At 42.0% G+C, this 20,546-nt stretch overlaps 1 protein-coding gene across 1 annotated transcript in view; it reads left to right on the top strand.

Moving 5' to 3' along the window:
• C6H10orf90 (chromosome 6 C10orf90 homolog) overlaps positions 1–20,546 on the top strand; it is a 63,756-nt gene that overhangs the window by 30,430 nt on the left and 12,780 nt on the right. The window contains exons 2-4 of the mRNA XM_072340216.1: positions 3,066–3,154; positions 5,249–6,323; positions 19,975–20,265. Coding sequence (XP_072196317.1) covers positions 3,066–3,154; positions 5,249–6,323; positions 19,975–20,265 — 1,455 coding nt within the window. The remainder of the gene's footprint in view (positions 1–3,065; positions 3,155–5,248; positions 6,324–19,974; positions 20,266–20,546) is intronic.

Below are 20,546 nucleotides of genomic sequence, written 5' to 3'. Positions count from 1 at the left end.
GATGTAGGAATAATATGTACCAGGGAAAAATAATAGGCTTAAAAATGTTTTAAGTTATGCTAAAGGCGTCATATTAACTGAGTGATGGCTCTTGTGCTTGGCCCTACAGTCAAGCCATCAATGTCCTTTAGATCCCATGTTCTGAGGGAGAAACTTGAGTCTGTTTGGGTGACTGCTGGACCAGGGAGGAAGTCCAAGACTCGTTGGAGGTCTTTTAGATGATGGGATAAAGATCTCGAAAAACAATCATATTTCAGTTCTCCCCTCCTTGTACCACTGTGTATGTTCTGCAGAGCTGTTTTACGGCTTTTTTGAGGGAAGTTCAAGGAGTTCATTTTGAGGTGATGCTGGTGGCACAGATGGGACCTCAGACGTGATCAGCATGGGTCTTTGAGCAGTGAAGAGATCAGAAGTGCTGACATGAGTTTGAAATTTGTCAGCATATGAATAGTAAATGAATAAAATATGCAACTTTCATGACAAAAACTGGAGAGGAGGCCAGGACTGGTGCTCTAAAGTGATTCCAGCCCTTCTTGGTGTCACTCTGGCTGTCACCAAAGGCCACCCCAGCACAGCAGCCTGCAGGATTTCCAGCAAAGACCTGAAACAGTGGCAAAATAGTGTTATCTGTTGCTTGTTTTTTGTGTATGTCTTGAAGTTTGTGCAAAATCTTTTTTGGCTGCGGACTAGACTGTCCTGTGTGTGTGCTAAATAATCGCAGTGCACTATTTTTCACCAGCACCCTCACCTTAGCAATTTATCTGCAAGCTGAGTTCTGAGTACATATTTTCTGAATCATTATCTGAGCTGGCTGCCAGTTGGCCTGAGGCAGACATCCAGGCACTCGAGACTGGGAGAATTGGTTCCAGCTGCACTCTGTAATTAGGAAAACCCTGGTCTGTAGCCGGATGTCCAGATGCCTTGCCAAGGAGCTTATCATTAGGTTCAACAAAGAGTATTGGGGGCAGGGGACTAAAAGCAGTGAGGGTGCAATAGGACAAAGTTTGTATGCCAGTGTTTGTTGCTTTGTTCCTCATCACATCTCTCGTTTGCAAGCTGGAGAGGTGGGTCACAGTGGGAAGGGAAGGTCTGGGGAGGTTAAGCAAATCCTCAGCGTTGCAACTCAGAAATAAGTTTCTCATGCTCCCCACAGAGACTGAAAGTATTTGAAATGCTGTTTCTTTCATGCTTTTGCATCAAGGCAAGACTGAACTTTGCATTCTTTGTGCAACAAGAGTTACAATGCAATACGTTTTGTCAGCAACGAGAATTTCCATGAACGTTCTGCTTGGGACACATCTCAGCTAAACCCTTGCACTCCCTGAAGAGCTGTCATTACAAACACAGATCCAGGCTCTTTTGTAAGAGTTTTCTTTCTGTTTTGATAATGTTGGCTAACAAATGTAAAGCTTCCAAGATTATACTTAATATTGGGAAAATGACTGGACCTTTTGCCACCGCTACCATTTATTTAGTCTCTCCCAGCAATCATATTGAATGGCTCACCAGAAGTCTGAGAATTTTGAAGGAGTAGAATATCTGTAGTAATACCAGAATGTTATTGCACAGGAGAGGGTGCAAAAGGCAATGTGAAACTCCCCTCTTGATGATTTAGCAAAGGCAATACTTCCTTCCCATCTCCAGGAAAAAAAAGAAGCTTACTTTGATAGGAATAATTTCCAGTTTATACATAATAAACTGTGTGGACTTTGACAACTCATTCTTGTTTGACCCTGTAGAATTCAGGAATTTCTCTTGTGCTGAAAATGCATTTGAATGAACTTCATGAAAGACCATCTGGCAAAACATGGTTTTCTGGGTCTGATTTATCTCCAGCCAGCCTTTTGGATTTCTCTGTACACTGTTTGATGTCCACAAGTTGATATTCTCCTGTTGTAGCTTTGCAGCTCTATCTGAGACAACTGCGTTTTTCTGACCACGGAGTATTTGAGGAACACGGTTGATAACAAAGTTTTTGCTTTAATTATATCTGCTTTGTTTGTGAAACATTCCTCGATGTCTTGCCTTAACTCAATCCGAACTCTTCTTCCTTATCCTTCTCTGCAAGTTATTTCCTATTTAGTTGTTTATAGATGTGAGGCAGCGTATGTTTTCATATGCAGGTTGACACTGTGAACGTATCCTCATGTATTCACCACAGTGCTGACATGCTGGCAGATCTCTTTCCATAGAGCTTACCTAGGAGTTACCATCTCTGCTGCAGCACCTTCTTTATACCACAGGAAACAGTACTGATCATATGCTTAGAGGTTGATATTATAGGTATCTGAACTGGAAATGGCATAATGATATTTGTGAGCATTATTCAAAATTACTGCAGTTCTTTAAATGTTAAGACAGCTTAGTCCGTAATAAAGGAGTCTTATAGCATCCAGTCCATTAGCATGCTTGTTTGTGCTCTCGGGTTCTGCAGACCAGGCAGAAGGGAAGTTTGTTGAAGCCAATTCCCATCTCCCCTGTTTATTCCACGCACATGCCTTATACGCAGGTAAACCAGTGGCTGAGAGATACAAGCTGTGCTCCGACCTGTTCAGGTTGTGCAGCTGTCCTCAAATATGTCTCTGCAACAGCATCCTGGCAGTGCCCAAACCCCTCTCCTAGGAATGGGGGAAACGTGATCCTTCCTGTAACCAGCTCCCAGGGCAGGCAGATCACTTACCAGAACGCTCTCCTGTTGCCATGTGCTTCCATGGGTCAACCCCTCCCCTGCCCTAGATTCTAGCGTTGCCCCCCGCTAGGGCCAAAAAGCCACTATGACTCGGCACGATAGATGGCAAAATGGTGTTTATTGGAGGTAATTAACACCTTATTTATTTTAATCACTTCATCTACACCCCCTTGAGTGTACGTTTGAAATGCACGCCCAAGATACATCACAAGGTAGGGGACGGAACAGGGGAGGTACTGCCACGTCACAACTCGAATTCTCGTTAATGCCTACAACACTCTCCCTCCTGCCTGCACTCAGCTTAAAGCCATGTTTTATCATCCATCTCCTCCAGGATGCAGGTGATAACGTTTCTTTCCCTGTGTTTGTTTCCTAGGAGCAGCATGGAAGCAATGGGGCACTAACAGGACACGCACAGGCCAAGAGCAGGAGAGTGCTGTGGAGAGAAAACCAAGCTCTGCAGAGGTAGGATGAATAAATAATAGGTAGATAAGAGCCAACAGAAGGCGTTTAGATTTAAAAACAGATGCTGGATACTGAACAGTGCATTTAGACTTGATTTTGTTTCCCTGCGCTTGGCTTTCATAGCCAAAAAGCCAAATAAAAGAGGTTGTGAGTCAGTGTGCTGTTGTTGAGGAAAAAACCCATGCATTTTGTTGGGAAAAAAATGTAGTTAAAAACCTCACGGGAGTTGAAATCAAGTGGTATCCCAATTACCAGGACGCTGTCTCAGATGTTCTCAGGATAATGCCTGAGGTTTTCTGTTCACCACAATTACTTGGTGTAAGTGCATGCTTTTTCCACAAGATGCAGTGAGGCTTGAAAACTCCCAAAGAACATAGGATCAGTTGATCAAACCTTAAAGATTCACTTCTTTGCCAGAGGTTGGGAGGAGGGAAGAGTATGTTTACTCAAGCAGCAAAAGAAGTGAATTACCTAAACTTTGTATTTGAAGCTAATAGAGATAAATTTTGACATGCTTTTGGACTCTTGCACGAAGCCTCCATCTGTACAGTCCTTAACAGAATAAATAAATGTCATATCAGCTGCAACAGCAAGAGATGCATCCACAGAATAAAGTGTATCAAGGAACCTTCTTCAGGGCTCATAGCAATCCCGGGGAAGTTGAGAGTTTTAGAAGTCATGCGAAGGTCTTAAACCTATAGGTAGAAGGAAATGCAGCACAGAAAACATAAGGCAAATGTATTTACAAATAAGGAAGAAAATGCTTTCCCCAGGGCTGGGAAATTATTGAATTGTCAAAACCACAGGCAGCTGGTTTAAAGAGTAGATAAAATTTACCTGACGTTTCACCTCATTAATAAACTCTTGATCCAACTCTACTTATTTGGGTTCCCAAAACAGTCTTCCTAAGAGCTACAGAAGGAGCCATTATTCTGTGTTATTTCCATGCACAGGGGACGGGAGCTCAGCTATGGTTTTTCCCTTGAGCTTCAGGGCAGGGTGAAATACTGGTTAAGCGCTGGCATTGATTAGCAGATGATATGGATGCCCGGGGTGGCTGAGATGAATGCACAATAAGCAGGAATAGTACAGGCTAGCAAATGGGACCTAAACTCTAAATTAAATTGAATGAACTTTCATTACAGAGCAAATCCTCAGATTTTGCATGACAATTCAGTGGGCTTTTTATCTGCCAGGACTGCAAAATCTAGGAACCTGTGGCAGAAGTAATCTAATCAGCCAATTTAGAGCAGCAAAGAGATGCCTTATTGCGTATCACCTATGTGACGAGCTTGGTGGATGATAATGGCAGGGGATTTTAAACTCGGATTTACCCCTGTTAAATAGCTTTAACATAAAAGCACCACTTCTGTCCCATCAGATGAAGCAACATATGTTCTGTCAAGGTGTTTACTGCCATGGTCAGAAACGTGAATGTGGGCCACGGTCAGTCCAACTTGGACAGTGTGGTTTTGCATTTGATGAGCAAGAAGGAACTGATGAATTGAAACTGAGTTTGTAGCACTGGTAGGAAATAATATCACATCAATCAGAGGGACCATGGGGAAGTTTTTCCATGCTTTTTATTTCTACTGGTGAGGTCGTAAAGCATCACTGACTGATGCCCGTGTGCTCTCTTCAGCACGTGATGGCACATGAGAACCTCCAGGCTAATGATCTGTAACTCACTTAAATGCATTTAAACCTTAGCATAGATTTAAATGAAAGAGCAGGTCATAATAAAAGAGCAGACTTTGAAATTGCCAGTGCCTTCAATGTGTCTGTTTTTAAAAATCATGGCAGCCCCAAATCCCACTTACAGCAATGGATTAAATACTGCAATTAATAGTATAGGACACACATTTTTAATTCAAATATATTTTTACACTGGGTAAAATATATGGCAATATATTGCCATATATCTCACTGGCAATTCAGAGCTGACTTTAAGAATGTGTGTTTTTAGATCTGGGGGGAGAAAGTAGTATAAATAGAAATTGAACAAGAGATCTTGAACAAAAACTGTCTGGATGAGAAGAAGTTACATATGTTGTGATAGAATATTGTTGATAATTTGAATCTCTTCATTTTCAGGAATCTCTGTCGTCAACGGATAGAAAACTGATTGCACCAATAGTCATTTCACAGATGATGGAGGAGAATAAATCGAAAGCAAATCAGTCTGCTTTGCGGATGCAGGCTGTGACCCCCCAGCCCAGCACTTGCTGCACAAAGCAATCTTTGGCTAATGATGGTTCAGTCAATATTAACAGCACATCTGCGCTACTTGCCAGCCGATTAGAAATTCAGTCATCCTTATGTGATGCCACCTCTCCACCAGGCTGTCCCATTGCAGATGGAAAACACTGTCAAAAGCAGAAGGGCTTTGCCTCCATAACTATTACAGCCCGGCGTGTGGGCTCCACTGACCCAACCTGGGCACCCAGGGCTGTGCCAGAGCCCCATGCTGTGTCCCCCACCTTGAGTGAGGTCCCTGCTGCCCTCCACCACCGACTTTCACCTGACCAAGCAAACCCAAAAGTTGCTCCATCAAGGGTTTCTGGTTGTTGCTCAAAATTAAGTAAAGAGCTGCGTGAGAGGTTTTTCAGCCGCAGAAACAAGGAGAACAGTGCGGGTCTTCAGAGCAGCGATGGGAGAGAGAAAGTACCACCTTCATTCATCTCATCTGTCCGCCTTCAGGTTTCTCAGCAGTGTCCAAATACCATCTATTACATAGACAAGTCGCTCAACGTGTGCCTTGACCGACCTCGAATTAAATGCCAAAAAATTTATAGATCAGCGTTGTCCTTCAATATAAATTGTAGTTCATCGAGATTAACAGCAGATGGAGTAGATGGTATAGGTAATGGAGAGTCAATAGAGGAGATACTTCAGATAAAGCTCCTGAGACAAAACAAGACTCCACGCAGAACAAACAGGAGTGCACGTTTAACAGAACGTAATGCAATTAATAAACAGACAACAAACGAAGGCTATTTGGTTACTAAACGCCCTTTGGCAAGAGTCTGTGCCTCTGAACTTCCAGCATCTGGGCATGTACCCAAAGGACCTTACAGCACAACAACAACAAAGCAAGATGATGATAAGCAGCCTGGCAGCTATCGCACTACATTTGCTCTCCATCTTTCTGATTCAAGTGGCGAGGCAGGTAAGTCATTTCCATAAGCCTCAGTCTGGTGGAGCAGACCCACCACAATGATATTACGTGAGCAGATGACATTAGTCTTTGCTTCTGCAAAGGTGTGCTGAGCCAGAACACAACACAGACATTCACAATTGCAGGACTACCGTGAATATCTCTGCCATGCTAGTGATGCATGCTGCTCACCAGGTGACACAGAAAACTTTGCCCATGTTCACAGTAGGAAAGCTCTATTTTAACCTTTTCTAAGTGTAAATTATTTATTTTTCTCTCTGCAACATGCAAGTGTTTAGCCCAGAAAATGTTTCTTTCTTTGCTGAAGGGCTGAATTTCACGACGTGAGGTTAAGAATGAGATGGCTGCACTGAGCTTGGTTTTGTGCTCCTTACGACTGAAAATGACCAGATTTATTATTGAGAAAGGCCATTGTAATAAACCTTGGCCTCTAGAAGCAAAGTGAATGTTTAGCAAAACTTTAGCATGATTGTTCCAAATAGCTCTGAGTGTTTTGCAAACTCAGTATTTTCTTCACAACGTTGCTCTCGGGAAATTGACTGTAGGGATTGCTCTGTGCCCAGAGTGATGTAGCTTCCACTGTGTTGGGCTGCAGCAGCTACATTACAGTGCAGTTGAATAACCACAGCTGAGCTTATTGACTCACCAGGAAGGCAGCATGGATGGGAAGAAGGTCAATCTGGTTATTATCAAGCGTGCTAAGGTTAGAACTTACCTCCCTTATATCCTGTGACCTTGGGCTATGTTTAATTGCAATTACCTTGTACTTATACTTCCTTTTTGATCTAAGGGCACATATATGACATAAGCCGTTTTCTAAGCTTCATTTGTACCTTTATCTTCCCAGTTTATAAATGGAGAGGAAAAATAAAAGAGAAAGATGAGGAACTGCAAGCTCTCTGATGGGTGAGAGCAAGGTGCAAAACATGTTCTGCTCCGTCCCTCTGCACCTTGCTGTTATCTCTGCACTTGCTGCTCTTGCAATTGTCAAGGCACAAATGGTGAGAAGGCACTCAGCCCTGCTTTACCACTAGGAAAACTATCAGCAGGGCCAGGGTTTTCCACAGAGAAACTTCATTGTATGATAGCCTAATTTAAAACAATGCCTTCCTGGGATTTTTCATAGGCAGTGCTGTGTATTCAAGGCTTTATACAGTGCCGTACAAGGTCTCTGTTACGTCACCAAAAACAAGGGTTAGAATAGTACTGAGATTTCGTGGGCTCGGCATTGCAGTGGTGGCCACAAAAGGATGACTTTTACTAGGAGTAATTAGAAAGTGAAACAAGAGACTGCTCATGGCTCCCTAGTTTGACTGGAAAAAGGAAGTAAGTGAGGTAACTGGCTGAGAAATTATTGCTTCTTTAAAAGCAACTTCCACCATTTGTATGCACAAGAATACAGGTGTTAATAAACATGGGAAGTGGTACCTTTTAAACTGCTTCCACCATTTGTATAAGCAATGATGTAGAACGTAAAGACATGTATTTCTCTACCCCATCAGCAAAGTCCTTATACCACTGCAGACTTCCAACTCTTTTTATACATTTATCCTCCAATACTTACTAGCTCATATCTATTTGTATTAAGGTCTATCATATGTTGATGCAATTAAATATCTGTGAAATGAAATGCTTAAGAAGAAGGAAAGCTGGAAAAGAAGAGGCAACAAACAACTATTGACACCATGTTAATACTTTAATGTAATTATCTCGTGGATGAAGGAACTGCAGAGAACTCTTTGTCACATTTCTGGTGACCCAGAAAGTTTGAGTTTATATTAGTTTGCAGCTGTAGGCAACAGATTCCTGCCAGCAGAAATAAAAGTAGTAATAATATCTTCGTGGCCAAAGAATAGAACAGTTACATTCAAGGCTAGACTTTTCTATATGAAGTCTGTAAATGTAGTTTCAAGAATATATAGGGTGTCTTGCCAGTACCTGTGGAGGGATCAGTACCCACATACTTCTGTTTTACAGGGCCCAGCTTTGCTCTTCCCTATAGAGCTGGTTGAGTCATGGCTTCTTTGGTGTGCCTTTTCCTACTATTTTATGTGACTTCACTAAAGCAATGGTGACTCTTCCTATGGTATTACGCATACCATTTCATGTTCTAATCCTGGCCTTCTGGTCTTGGCTTTACATGGCCCTGAATAACCTAATCCAAGGCCATACTTTCAGTAGGAGATTGAGCCAGGTAATCTCCAGAGGTATATATTTCCACAGTTTGCCGCATATGAAAAGGATATTTTAGGCACATTAAGAAATATAAATCTTGGACTTTGCTCATGGATGGTAGTTTTACTTAGAAATCCAAAAGTCCTGGTCTCACTTAACAGTCAAAGCCATGTCTCGTGCTACGTCATCCCAAGGACTGATTATGGCCCTGTGATTTCACCATTATGGATTGTATCTTCTACTGGCTCAGCTGCTTTGGATACTTTGCTTCTGGCAAGAAATTGGACTGTAAGTGCTGGAAAATCCATACTTTGTGTGAAGTCAGTCTTCAGATGTGGAAGTGCATGCAGTCATAAGATGTGATTGCATTCACTTTTAGTGAGGGCTCAAGATCTAAATCTCTTGGGTAGCTTAAGGAAAGTGTACATACTAATGTGGAATGTCCCCACTAACAGCCACAAGGGCCACCTCACAGAGATACAGCTGAGCATAAGCCTTGGCCAGGCTCTGTGAGGTCCATGTCACAGGCAATCGATGTGGATCTCACAGCCTTCAGTCACAGCTTTTAACAAGCTGTCAGAACTTGCTAACGCTGCTTTCAGGTCAATGTGGCAATTTCCTTTACTGTCTGCAGCTGATGTCTCATAAATACAAGGTAAGTTAACAGTGAAAAGATTAGTCTTGTTTCTGTGAAAGACGTGAGCATTTTTAATCTTAATTTCTTTACGTGTCCTTCATGAAGAATGTGCTCTGTGTGAATATCTAGTTTTCTATTCATCCTTTACAGTATATTACCTACTTGACGCTTGGCTGAATTATTAAAAGGGGGCAAAGAGAAGGAAAAAGGACGCATTTAAATTCATTTCGACCTCTTGATTAGACAAAACCATCATTTTACTACGTAAGATTGTAAAATCCAACATCTAAATTTATCTGTTTAAGCTTAGATCAAGCGTCTTGATGCCTAAGCACGCTTACAAACCTCGGCTTTGTTATAAACTGGAATGGTTTCTGATAGTACTTCAACTCTTACAACATCTGCACCCGTGTTTTAATTCTGTTGGCATGCCCACAGCTGCTGTACAGAGTTATTGAGGAAGAATAGCTGTGGTGATGAGTTTAAATCCAGTTGAGTCAATAGGTGCTGCGCTGGCTGTCACACCCTATGCTGAGATGTCAAAAACATGGAGAATACAGCACTCATCGTATACGAAAGTTCCCCCACAGTAGGGAAATAAGGATTGTGATGTGCTCGTGACTCAGCATTTGGAGGTGAATGTGATGCAATGGGGTGTTATGACAGCAGCACTAAGTGTTGGGCACGGAGGGATCTCACAGGGGCTGCACTGCCAGCATCTCTTCTGCAAGGTTCAGAAATTGAATAGTGGTGGCAGATAGCACTCAAGATGGAGAAAATGCATTTAAATCAGTGAGGAAGACAAAAGTGAGTGCTACTGTTGTACTCTATTGTAGTTGTTTATGTTTTTTCACCAAAGTGACCAAGAGGTGACTTGAAAGTATAATTTAATTCAAGTCATGCAAGACAATGGATGGGTAAACTGAGATGGGATCTGGCATGTTGAAGGGCCCAGACAGTTGTAAAGCTGTCTTTCCTTCTTAAGCAGGAGTTTTATTAACAATTACTGAAGGCAGCAGCACATGTGATAAGGAGGAAGTAAGGAAATTTTAATCAGTTTCAGGAGTTTCTTTAAACTTTTCATATTGTGTCCATGTCTGTGTGTGTGTACATATATGCTTCTATTGGAGTAAAATCAGAACAGTGGGTACTGTGGGATTTCAACGTGGTACTACCTGCAAAATAATGTTTTAGTTTGAAAAATACCTTGAAATGCTCTGGCATTTGAGACATTTGTATGTTGGGAAAATATTTGGAGGTCGTCTTTAAACTAATATGCACTCACAGTAATCAGAATGGGCTAATGTAGGCAGTCTTAAAACTAAAGAGTATTAGAAGCGTTTACTTTCAACTATTAAATATTAATTGAAATGCTGTAATGAGTGAATTCAGCCTACCTAGTGTTCTCACCTGACCTGTTTATAGGCAAGCTAACATACAGTAGATTAGAATATGAGATCAGTATGCATGCATGGATATATGTATTATGCATATAGAACATGATATAGTTAGATGAAAGCTGTTGAGTACATTATGGAATTCACTGTGTAGAAACTTGAGGAGCTACACAGATGATGCTAATTAATTCTTCAGCCTGAGAATATGTGCAGCAGTAGTGATGGTAAGGACAGGAGAAATGTGAAATATGGCACAGCAGATTTTACTTTGGCACACACCTGCTAAACACGAGGAGTCGGATCTTTGGCTGATGTCAACCAATAGAAGAAGCTGCCTTCAGAGCAGCTATGCTGATTTACATCAGCCGAGAATCTGGCCAGGGACATTACTGACTTGGCATTATGGACACAGCAGCTGGTGCTGACTTGTTGAGAACAAAGGACCACATGCCAAAAAGCCCATTAGAAAGGGTTCCTTTGATGTTTCACTTCATCTGGTATACATTTAAAACGGTGGAGGTTGTCAATTTTCTTCAGTCTAGACGTTTCGTGTCACTGGATCTGTGTCTCACTGCAGTGTGACCTTCGCATACTGTATCAGACACAGAAATTGAGGACTCGGTCAGTTCAGCAAGGAATTGGCAGTCCTCAATTATCAGTGAGTGTAGGAGGTGCATCAGGCCTTGAGCACAGCACCCAGTGTCATGGGCCAATAGCAGCCGCCCCTTCTTACCTTAGAGATTCTTTATTCATGTTTAGGAGTGCATATTCCTAAGCACAGTACCTGAGTATATAGCCCTGTACTCGTCTTCAGTCCTTGTTTCAAGCATCAGTTGCTGCATCCTCTGGTGTGACAAAAGGAGGGATGGTAAGGCTTGTTGAGTCTGGGAGGAAAAACAAGAGAACAGTATGTGGATATTCCTTCTTGCTCCGCTTATTTAGGGTAACTCAAGTGTTCAGAGGAGTGGTGTGCCCTTCTGCCCCATTGCATGGAAACGCAGCTGTTGTTGGAGACACAGACCATATATGCAAGCAGAAGGGCAAAGATGAGGCTCAGAGCTGTGTAAGCCCAGGCTGCCTTGAGCTTGCCTGCAGTGCCAGGACTGACACTTCAGTGGCAGTTCATTAGACATCACAGTGGCCCTGGCTATGATTAGAGCACTTACAGTTTTCTATGGAGCAAATTATTCTTTAATTTTTTTATTTTTTTTTTCCGGTGGTTTTAGTCAACATGTAGCCATTGTCTTTTGGGAGTAGTTTTGTATTATTACTATTACTACTGTTGTTTTTTCTTGTGGCTCTTATTTTATTGTGGCTTCTCCGCCCTACTCGTTTGAATGCATGAGCATAAGTTAATTTGACAGGAGTTGAAGGAGCTGCCCACCTACAGGAAGCATGTCTTTTGCTGATGAAAGGCTCAGTTGTATATTATGGAGGGTATCAGTCAACCTATTGGACAGAAATGACATCATTTCCCTTGAAAACAGGAGGACACCTGTCCTGTTAATGATATTATGAACAGAATTTCCAGAGATGAAAATGATAAATTAACATTATTTTCCCAAAGGCAATCACGCTGTTTGCTGATAACCCAAACTGAAGTTAAGCTCTCCTCGTTTCAGTACATGAAAGTTAAAGATTTGATTTTCCCCATTGTTCCGGGTAGACAGAAAGGAATCATTTCTGTCTTTGAGCTGTCACAGTCAGTAAAAGCATGAGACACTTAGAAGTGGAAGAATTTAGAGTGGGCAAGTCCCTTGTCAGTGCTCAGGACTGCCAACAGAGCTCTGGGTACTAAAAACATTACAAATAATAATTTATTTAAAAAAAGAGAGAGGTGGGCTACATGGATTCGGTGCCTGCATTACACCACTGGAGTAAAGGGCCTGATTTTCCCCTTCTTTGTGCTTGTTTTAAAGTAGGTGCAACTCTTCTGCAGTCTGCGAAATGAATGCTTGGCTCAGACTGGCTGTGGTAAATGATCAGAAGGAGCTGAACAACTAGGTGTCTTTGACATGATGAGAATACCAAGTGGTTGATACATTTCTCACCCTGCAAATCACCGTTTAAATGTTGTGAATCAGCCTGAATATATTTCTTTAAAGTGACAGTGCAACAGATTACTTGTGGAGTCACTACAGTGGACTCAATACAATCGCGTGATGGCTTCTAAGTTGACATCCTTGAAATCCAAATGTGCATGTCTACCAATGAGAATTTCTTGTGTAGATTTTACAGAGAAAATCTCATAAGCACAGCAGCAAATTTTGAAGTGTCTTCCCTGATTGTTAACAGTGTGGACAGAGATTCTCTCCATCTAAGGACCCGTTGTCTGGAAGTGTTTGGTGTAGCATGGCCAAAAAGACACGACAAGAATAATGATGATTCATTGCGTGAGAGTAAAATCTAAGTCTGATTTTCTTCAATGAGAAAATAATTATCAGGTTCTTGACTAACCTCCAATTTATGAACGATTTAATGAAAAGGGGACGTTTTTCTTTTAATCCTGCCCCAGCATATAGGAAGCAAAGGGGAAAAAAATGCTAACAAAGTGTACAAACACTGCTCTCGACCAGCTGGGTATCGGTAACGCACTGGTGCAAGTGGCTGAATAAAAAAATGTGGGTGGATTATTTCCTGGCCACTAAAATATTCTGCAGCAATCACACACTCTCATGATTCAGAGTGTAAGATGATCTCCTGCAGGTGCCAGGCAGGAACGTTTCCTTTTGGCTGCTGTAGTCATTACAAATTACGCTCTTGTTCCACCAAGCTTCTCCATGCGCCGTAGGAATCAGTGCGTCACATCCTGTCCCAAACACCACATTGCTGTGCATTAGCTCCATGTTTAAAGTGACATCCCCTCCCCTAGCACTGAGAGTGAAGATTGTTGGAATATTTGTGAAGGGTTTTGTGAAGATAATTTGGAGGGGCTTCTTGCCATTGATGAGCTGCATTTTGGGACTCTTTGCTCTGAAGCCAAGTGTCACACTGCACTAATTTTGCCAAAAGCCTTCCGTAAGCAAGGTGCTTCTTGACATCAAGAGACTCTGCTTACTTTGAATTGGTTATAGATTGGAAGCCTGATAGTTCTTAGGAACATTTGATAGGCTTTCTCTTTTAAATTTTTGCAACTTTCTGTGGTCAAATATTGATTTTTGCAGAACATCTTCTGAGAATTGTGCCCACAGCTGTCAAAGCTATTTTAAAAATCCAAAGGAAATCATAGAATTATATAGCTAGAAGACAACCACAGAACTTTAGAATCACCAAAGTTGGAAAAGGTCTCCAAGCGCATCTAGTCCAACTGCCCACCTACAACCCACTAAACCATGTCCCTCAGTACCACACCTAAACATTTCATAGAATCACAGAATGGTTTGGGTTGGAAGGGACCATTAAGATCATGTAATCCCAACCCCCTGCTATAGGCAGGGGCACCTCCCCCTAGACCAGGTTGCTCAAAGTCCCATGTAGCCTGGCCATGAAATTTCTTGAACACCTCCAGGGACAGCAACTGTACCCACTGCTCTGGGCAGCCCATTACCTTCCCTGAGCATTATTTCAAATAAAAAAATGTCCTAATTACCAACCTGAACCTCCCCAGGTGTAACTTGAAGCCAATCCCCTTCCTCCTAATGCTCTTACCTGAGAGAAGAGGCCGACCCCCATCTCACCTCAACCTGCTTTCAGGGAGTTGTAGAGAGTGTTTCCTGAGCATCCCGTTCTCCAGACCAAACAATCCCACTTGAAGCAACTGATAACCTTGTTTGTTAGTGATGATTTTTTTATTTATCCTCTTAGCTGCCAATATAGCTGAGATAATGAAGCCTCATCCCAGTTAGGACAGGGCTGTTTGAAGATACTTTAATACAGGTACAGTGATGTTAACAGAGAATGACAGTGTGGCTGACTCTCTTCAGTTCAGCTTGCAAAGCTGTCTTGACTTTGGGTCTTGACAGTTCTGGTACTGCTGCTGAGGACAAGGGCCAGCCCTGTCCTTCAGGATCCAGCCTCAGATCACTACTGAATGGTAATCCAAGACCTTGTTAAGTGCTACATTTTGATTAGGGAGCACGGGCACGGCTACAGTTTTGTCAGGATTTTTTACAACTCAGATTGTTTCCATGAATGTTAATGCTGAACGGTCCTGACACTGCCTCTTGCAAACAAGCCATTTAATAAACATCTCAAGGCAGTTTGGGACATAGGTCTCACTGCTGGTCAGCAGAAATTTTGGTCAAAATATCTGAATTTGTAGCATTCCTTGCTGACTGCATCTTGTTGACTGATTAAAAGTGATGTCCCATCTTGTTGACTGATTAAAAGTGATGTCCCTTCCTCGGCAGTGATCTGAACGATAAATTATTCTTCCTATCTTCAGTGTCTTGACAAACAGTGAAATAACTAATAATACTGTCATTGCTCTCACTGTTTCCATTTCTCTGTGTTAGGAGCCCATTGAAATGATGCAGTCTGTTTACTTATATCTGAGATCGTACAACTTAGCAATGGTAATACTTGATACATGGCAGGAATTGAGTCATCAGTCCTTGTCATCAGGAGTCTTGGTTATTTGGATTATTGCTTGTACAGCCTATGCCTATTCATCCCTGGGACTGTATCTTAGAAATGGTATGAGTTTGTTCAGTTTGAGATACACTTCTGCTCGGGTTGTTGGCATTGTCAGCGCCCATCACAGGGGTCAGGGATTTCTCAGCAGCCCAGGGGTGTGGGGATTTTATTAATAAAAAAGAATAGAACAGTGGGTGGTCTATAATGCAGAGCTTGCAGGTAGTGGTGACGTCTGAGCTCATTAAAGACACATAGGGAATCATCACTGTGAGCCTCCTTTGGCAACCACCTCTTGTCAGGCTTGCTTGGTGGTCATGGAGGGTTTGTGGCGTTGTGCATCTGCTAAAATGAGCTCTGGCCATTTCAAATAAGTACTTTGTCATGAACTGTTAAAAATCCACACTGAAACACTAGGACGAGTGTTATGTGAAAGTATGAAAAGCTGCTTTATCCCACTGCAAAGCGAAAGGAGAAAAAAGTACGTAGTAACAATGGAAAAGTGTATGTTTGCCTGAATTGACAATGCTTCCAAGGAAAGGCAAGTTTAACCTGCTGTAATACGAGGTCACTTCCTGTTAGTGAAACCCCCCGAAGGGAAGAAAATGTAAAGAGATACTGTACAGTAAAACAATATGCTCATTTTATTCAGAGGTCAAGGATTCGTAAAAAATAAAAGCCAAAAAGCTGCACCACCAGCAAAAAAACCCTACCCCGGGTTTTACAGAATATTTCTTAACTCCTCCAAGATCATGTGATTCTCACAGAGTTGCTGTCTAAGAATTGAACTGTTGCCTCTTTGTTTCTTGCAGGGAGGCAAAAATGACTTGCCTCCAAATGCAGTCCTGATTTGGTCCTATAAGCAGCTGAACTTTTTGAACTAGGATGTGTATTCGCAGAGCTTTGCTAACGCAGTCGTGCTGCTTTCCCTTTCTTCAAGTTCTGTTCTCTCGTATCTCCCACAGCATTACGCTTGCATGTCTTTGTTCATCAGTTTTAAAGTCTTTCTTCAGTTGGGATAATAGAAAAAACATATATTGCTAGTCATCCAGTTGCAATTCTAGCTATCCTCGGAGGGGAAGATATATTTCCAGTTTGCTGCGTGGGGATTTAGATATACGATTCCAGATAGTCTTAATGAGAGTAACAGCCCTAATTCCCCGCACAGTATATTAAAAACGGATCCCAAATGTACAGAGTGAAATTCTGTGATCTTACCTTTCAGTACATTCGCCTTTTTCTTTCCTTTTTTTTCTATTTCCTAAATATGATTCACTTCTGCATTTGTTAGTTCAGGTAATTGGCAGCTGCTTTGAGGAGGGGGAGGTGGCCCTCAGAGCCCACGTCTGTGTTGCTTTGCTGTGTTTTCCTGGGAATTGAGGGCACCTGGATGCGCCTTTTGAACTGAAAGGTTAATTCAAGAGAGACTTAGAGGAAAGGTTTTTACCAGACTGGCTCTGTTATTTATCTGATTATCTTCAATGTCAAACAAGAACAAGCCGCACCTTTTCTGATTGCCTTAATTAACCACAAAAAACCTACCTGTGAATCTAATGATTTAGTTGTAATGTTTGTACAAGTTCCAAGGTAGGCTATTTTCATTCAGAAAGCGATATGTTTTTTATGATAGAATTTCTTAAGGAATCTTTTAAAATTCATTTTTAGACATCCTTTGGTTACCACAAACTGCTCAGAAGCAGCTGTCACCTCTGTGTAATTTCTGACCACATTCCTGTTTGTGTTGATACCTGCCTTTCCTTTCCTTTCCTTTCCTTTCCTTTCCTTTCCTTTCCTTTCCTTTCCTTTCCTTTCCTTTCCTTTCCTTTCCTTTCCTTTCCTTTCCTTTCCTTTCCTTTCCTTTCCTTTCCTTTCCTTTCCTTTCCTTTCCTTTCCTAATCCAAGCCTTTGCAGAGGACCCCCAGACCTTGAGGGCAGAGTGCCACTGGTGGCATTTCCTTTAGCAGGGAAGGGGTGCAGCACAAAAGAGAAGGCTGCCTCCACTTGCACTGTATGTAAGAAGATTCCTGGGGCTTAATTCCCTGTTCCTGAAAGTTACAGAGCTTGCACCTGGCAGCCAACACACGCAAGCAGCTCCTCTGGTAGTTAGGGATAAATGACAAATGAGTACTCCAGGCAAAAGAAAGTGTTGCTCAGATCTATATTCTAAGATGTCACATAGAAGAGGTGGCCAGCTTTTGTCCCTGCTCTGTTTTTTGGCACCTTGCAGCCCATCCTCACCTCCCCAACAATCCACCCTTGCATTTTGGATAGCGGTGCCCAGTAGCAGCAAATGGCCAATACAGGGAACGCAACTGTGCTTGCTGAACAGCCTTAGTGATGAAGCTGTTTGGGTTCACAGCACACACATTCATTGTACAGACCGTTGCTAGATATGAAAGCAAATGGTCTCCTACTGCGATGCTGTTTTGGATGAGCAGAAACTCTATTCTGCTTCCCGCTTTTTTTCCCTTCTCCTCTCTGCTTTCTGCTGGCCAATAAACAATTTTAATTTAAAAGATGATTTAAAGAGATAATCTGTTTTCCATTCAAGTTCTTTCTGTGGCTCAGCTGCCCTCTCCACCCCCCTATTTCTGGTATCTTGGCTGCCTTTGTGAAAAGACTTCCTTCTCTGCTGCTCTGCAGTTACTTAATGCTACCTGCTGCTTTCTTCATCTTCTCCTACTGTGCTGCCTGCTTCTACCTCTTGCCACAAATGCTCCTGGGTGCCCATCACACCATTAATCTGTCTCAATGTCTTTTCCCTCTGTGTGTCACGAAACATTTGCAGAAGCACAGTTTGTAACTGCAGGTACAGGGTCAGTCAGGGAACAGGAGAAGAAAGCACTGAGTAAGTGTGAGCTCCAGCTGAGGGTCTGTACAGAGCCGAGTGCTTTTGGTTTGTTGTATCTGCATCAAAACTGTTGTCGTCTGAGAGAAGAGAGATGAGGTTTGACAAAAGAGAAGGCAAATACTTGCAATGTGTGAAAAGCAAGGAGCAAAATCAGTTGTACCAGCAAGAAGGAGATCTTAGATGCTAGATTAGAGTCTGGGAGCTGGCTGTGCACTTCCTTGCTTTGACCAGATTTTCTGTTTGGCTGTGAAATTGATTAGGATGGAGTTCATCTCGATGAATTTAATTAGAAAAAAGTTAATTTTTTCTGCCCATACTCATCTTCTGGGATCCCCAATGGAGACTCCCTTGAGAAGTTGGCTCTTCCCTGTACTGGCATTTGAGTTGACAGAAGGAAATGTTAAATTACATCAAAGACTTTTCTGATCTTCATGGTGAGGGAAAGGATGAGCTGCTGTACCATAATGTCTTTGATTTTCCCCCAAAATGCAGGAAGACAAGAATGTAGTGTAAGTTATTCAGACCATTGCAATGTGTAGGAAACCATGTGGCAAAGTTAATTTATTAACTACTAGAATTAGATGAAAGATAGAAAAATGGTTTGAAAACACCCTGCATCTCACTGGCATGATTTGATATTACTTAATGATGATAAGGAATGGTCTAACATAATGTGCCACTTCATCCCTTCTCATGGGATGGATTGGAAGACAAAGATAGAAGTAATCTTCCTTCTGTCCTCAGTCCAGACATAAGGAAGAAAGGAACATTTAGAGAGTAGAAGCTGTTGAGAATGAGTCAGAGGTGGAAGGAATTATGTAGCCACTTTAAAAAAGCTGTTTGCCACTGTACACCAGAAGTTTACTGCCTAAAGGCCGTACAGCCCCTGCCTGATTGGTTTGTTTTTATGGTTAGACCTGAAAGCAGTTGGTTGTCGGGTTTTGTTGCTCGTATTTCTCAAACCTCTCGGTTGCCTCGTTTCACTCATTTTGTAATAACTGTCAGTCAATTCCTTCTGCATAAATCTTCAAGTCTCCAGCCTGTGTGTGATTAGGACAGACCATAAGCAATTTTTGCACAGCATTAAAAGACAAGAGCGCTCATGCTACGTGCACAGTTGTGTGGGTGCTGGCCATCCAGGGTCCTCTGGGGATACTCTGTAAGAACATAGAGCAGTTCCCATCTGCTTTTTTTGTCTTCCTCCCACTTGTTGATTCTGCTGCCCTTTCCAAGCTGTCCCCAATTCTTTGCATTTCCTTTCCCAAATTCTGTTGGTTTTTTTCCTATTCTGGAGACTTCTGTGTGTTCAGGGTTCTGCTGGCATTACTGTTGGTCTGTTTGAATCATCTTTTAGGGTATGTGGAGCGTAGAACTTACCTGATGAGTGCTGTTGCTTTAGGCATGGCAGTGTCCTGCAGTTGTAGCTGCCATTCAACATCCTCCTCATGAAAACTACTGCAGGATAAAACATGTCTTCTACAAATCAGACCTTTCTGCTGCTAGTTTCCACCATGGCTTTGTATAGAGTAGAAGGTGGACTTAGACATGTGGGAGATGGGTGGTGCTTGTGGGGCAGCCACCACACAATGGAGGCCTGTAAACACTTGGACCTTTGCTCTCTTCACAGCCACAACTGGACCCATAGTTTTAATTTTGACCAGGTATTACAAAGCTAAGATCTTTCTGTCCAGTGAACGAGAGACGGGAGAAAATCAAGTGTCAGACATTTGTATTAGAAATGCCTTCACTCCTTCCACACCGTCCATCAGAGTGGATATATATTGCTTAGAAGAGCAGCTTAGTTTTATCAAGTATCTTCTGATTATGTCTATCAGTAACGTTTGGTTGCAGTGCAGCTGCATGGCAATCACAACAACGTTTGTATCAGTTACAGCATTTAAAATATATGTCTGAAAACCATTTTGCTGGAAATAAAAATGATGAGGAACAGAAGGCTGAAAATAATAATGTTCCCATGCTATAGATTATTTTTTTTCTTGTTTTTCACAGGAAAGCAAATGCTGTCTGGAAGCCAGAAGAAGCAGTGCACCATGAACAGGAGAAGCAAAACAGCCTCTGCCTCTTGTCTGGGCACAGCACTGGGTAAAGCAACCACAACTGCTACTGATGGCTCACCAAAAAAGAGTGATCCCTCCAAGGACACCTCTGCATCCAAAGAGATCCAAGCCCAGGGTGTCCTGAAACCAAAAATGTCCACCTCCAACTGTACGTGCAATATAAAAGCTTCATCAAGAGTCCTCCTAGAAGAAAAAGTTCACAGGCAAAACCAGCTCCTAAAAAGTAAGGTACAAATCCTACTGTGGTTTTTAGGAATATGGTTTCAATAATAAGATGAGATCAGTCTCAAAGAAAAAAAAGTGAAATAATGGAAAGTCAGCCCATTTTTGTCCAGCTTTAAGTACCGAGTATGAGTCATCTAGCAAGAGATCACATCAACTAATCAAACTGTGTACATTGCTATGGTTAATAGAAAACAAAATGAAAAGGAGAAAGATGGGTTTGCTTTGTGAGTAGATTCAAGAAAATCCTGAGAAAATGTTACAACTGCTGTGTCAATCAAT

The sequence above is a fragment of the Excalfactoria chinensis genome, chromosome 6, assembly GCF_039878825.1.
Source record: "Excalfactoria chinensis isolate bCotChi1 chromosome 6, bCotChi1.hap2, whole genome shotgun sequence".
In the NCBI taxonomy this organism is placed as follows: Eukaryota; Metazoa; Chordata; class Aves; order Galliformes; family Phasianidae; genus Excalfactoria; species Excalfactoria chinensis.
This window is presented reverse-complemented; position numbering and strand designations above follow the sequence as displayed.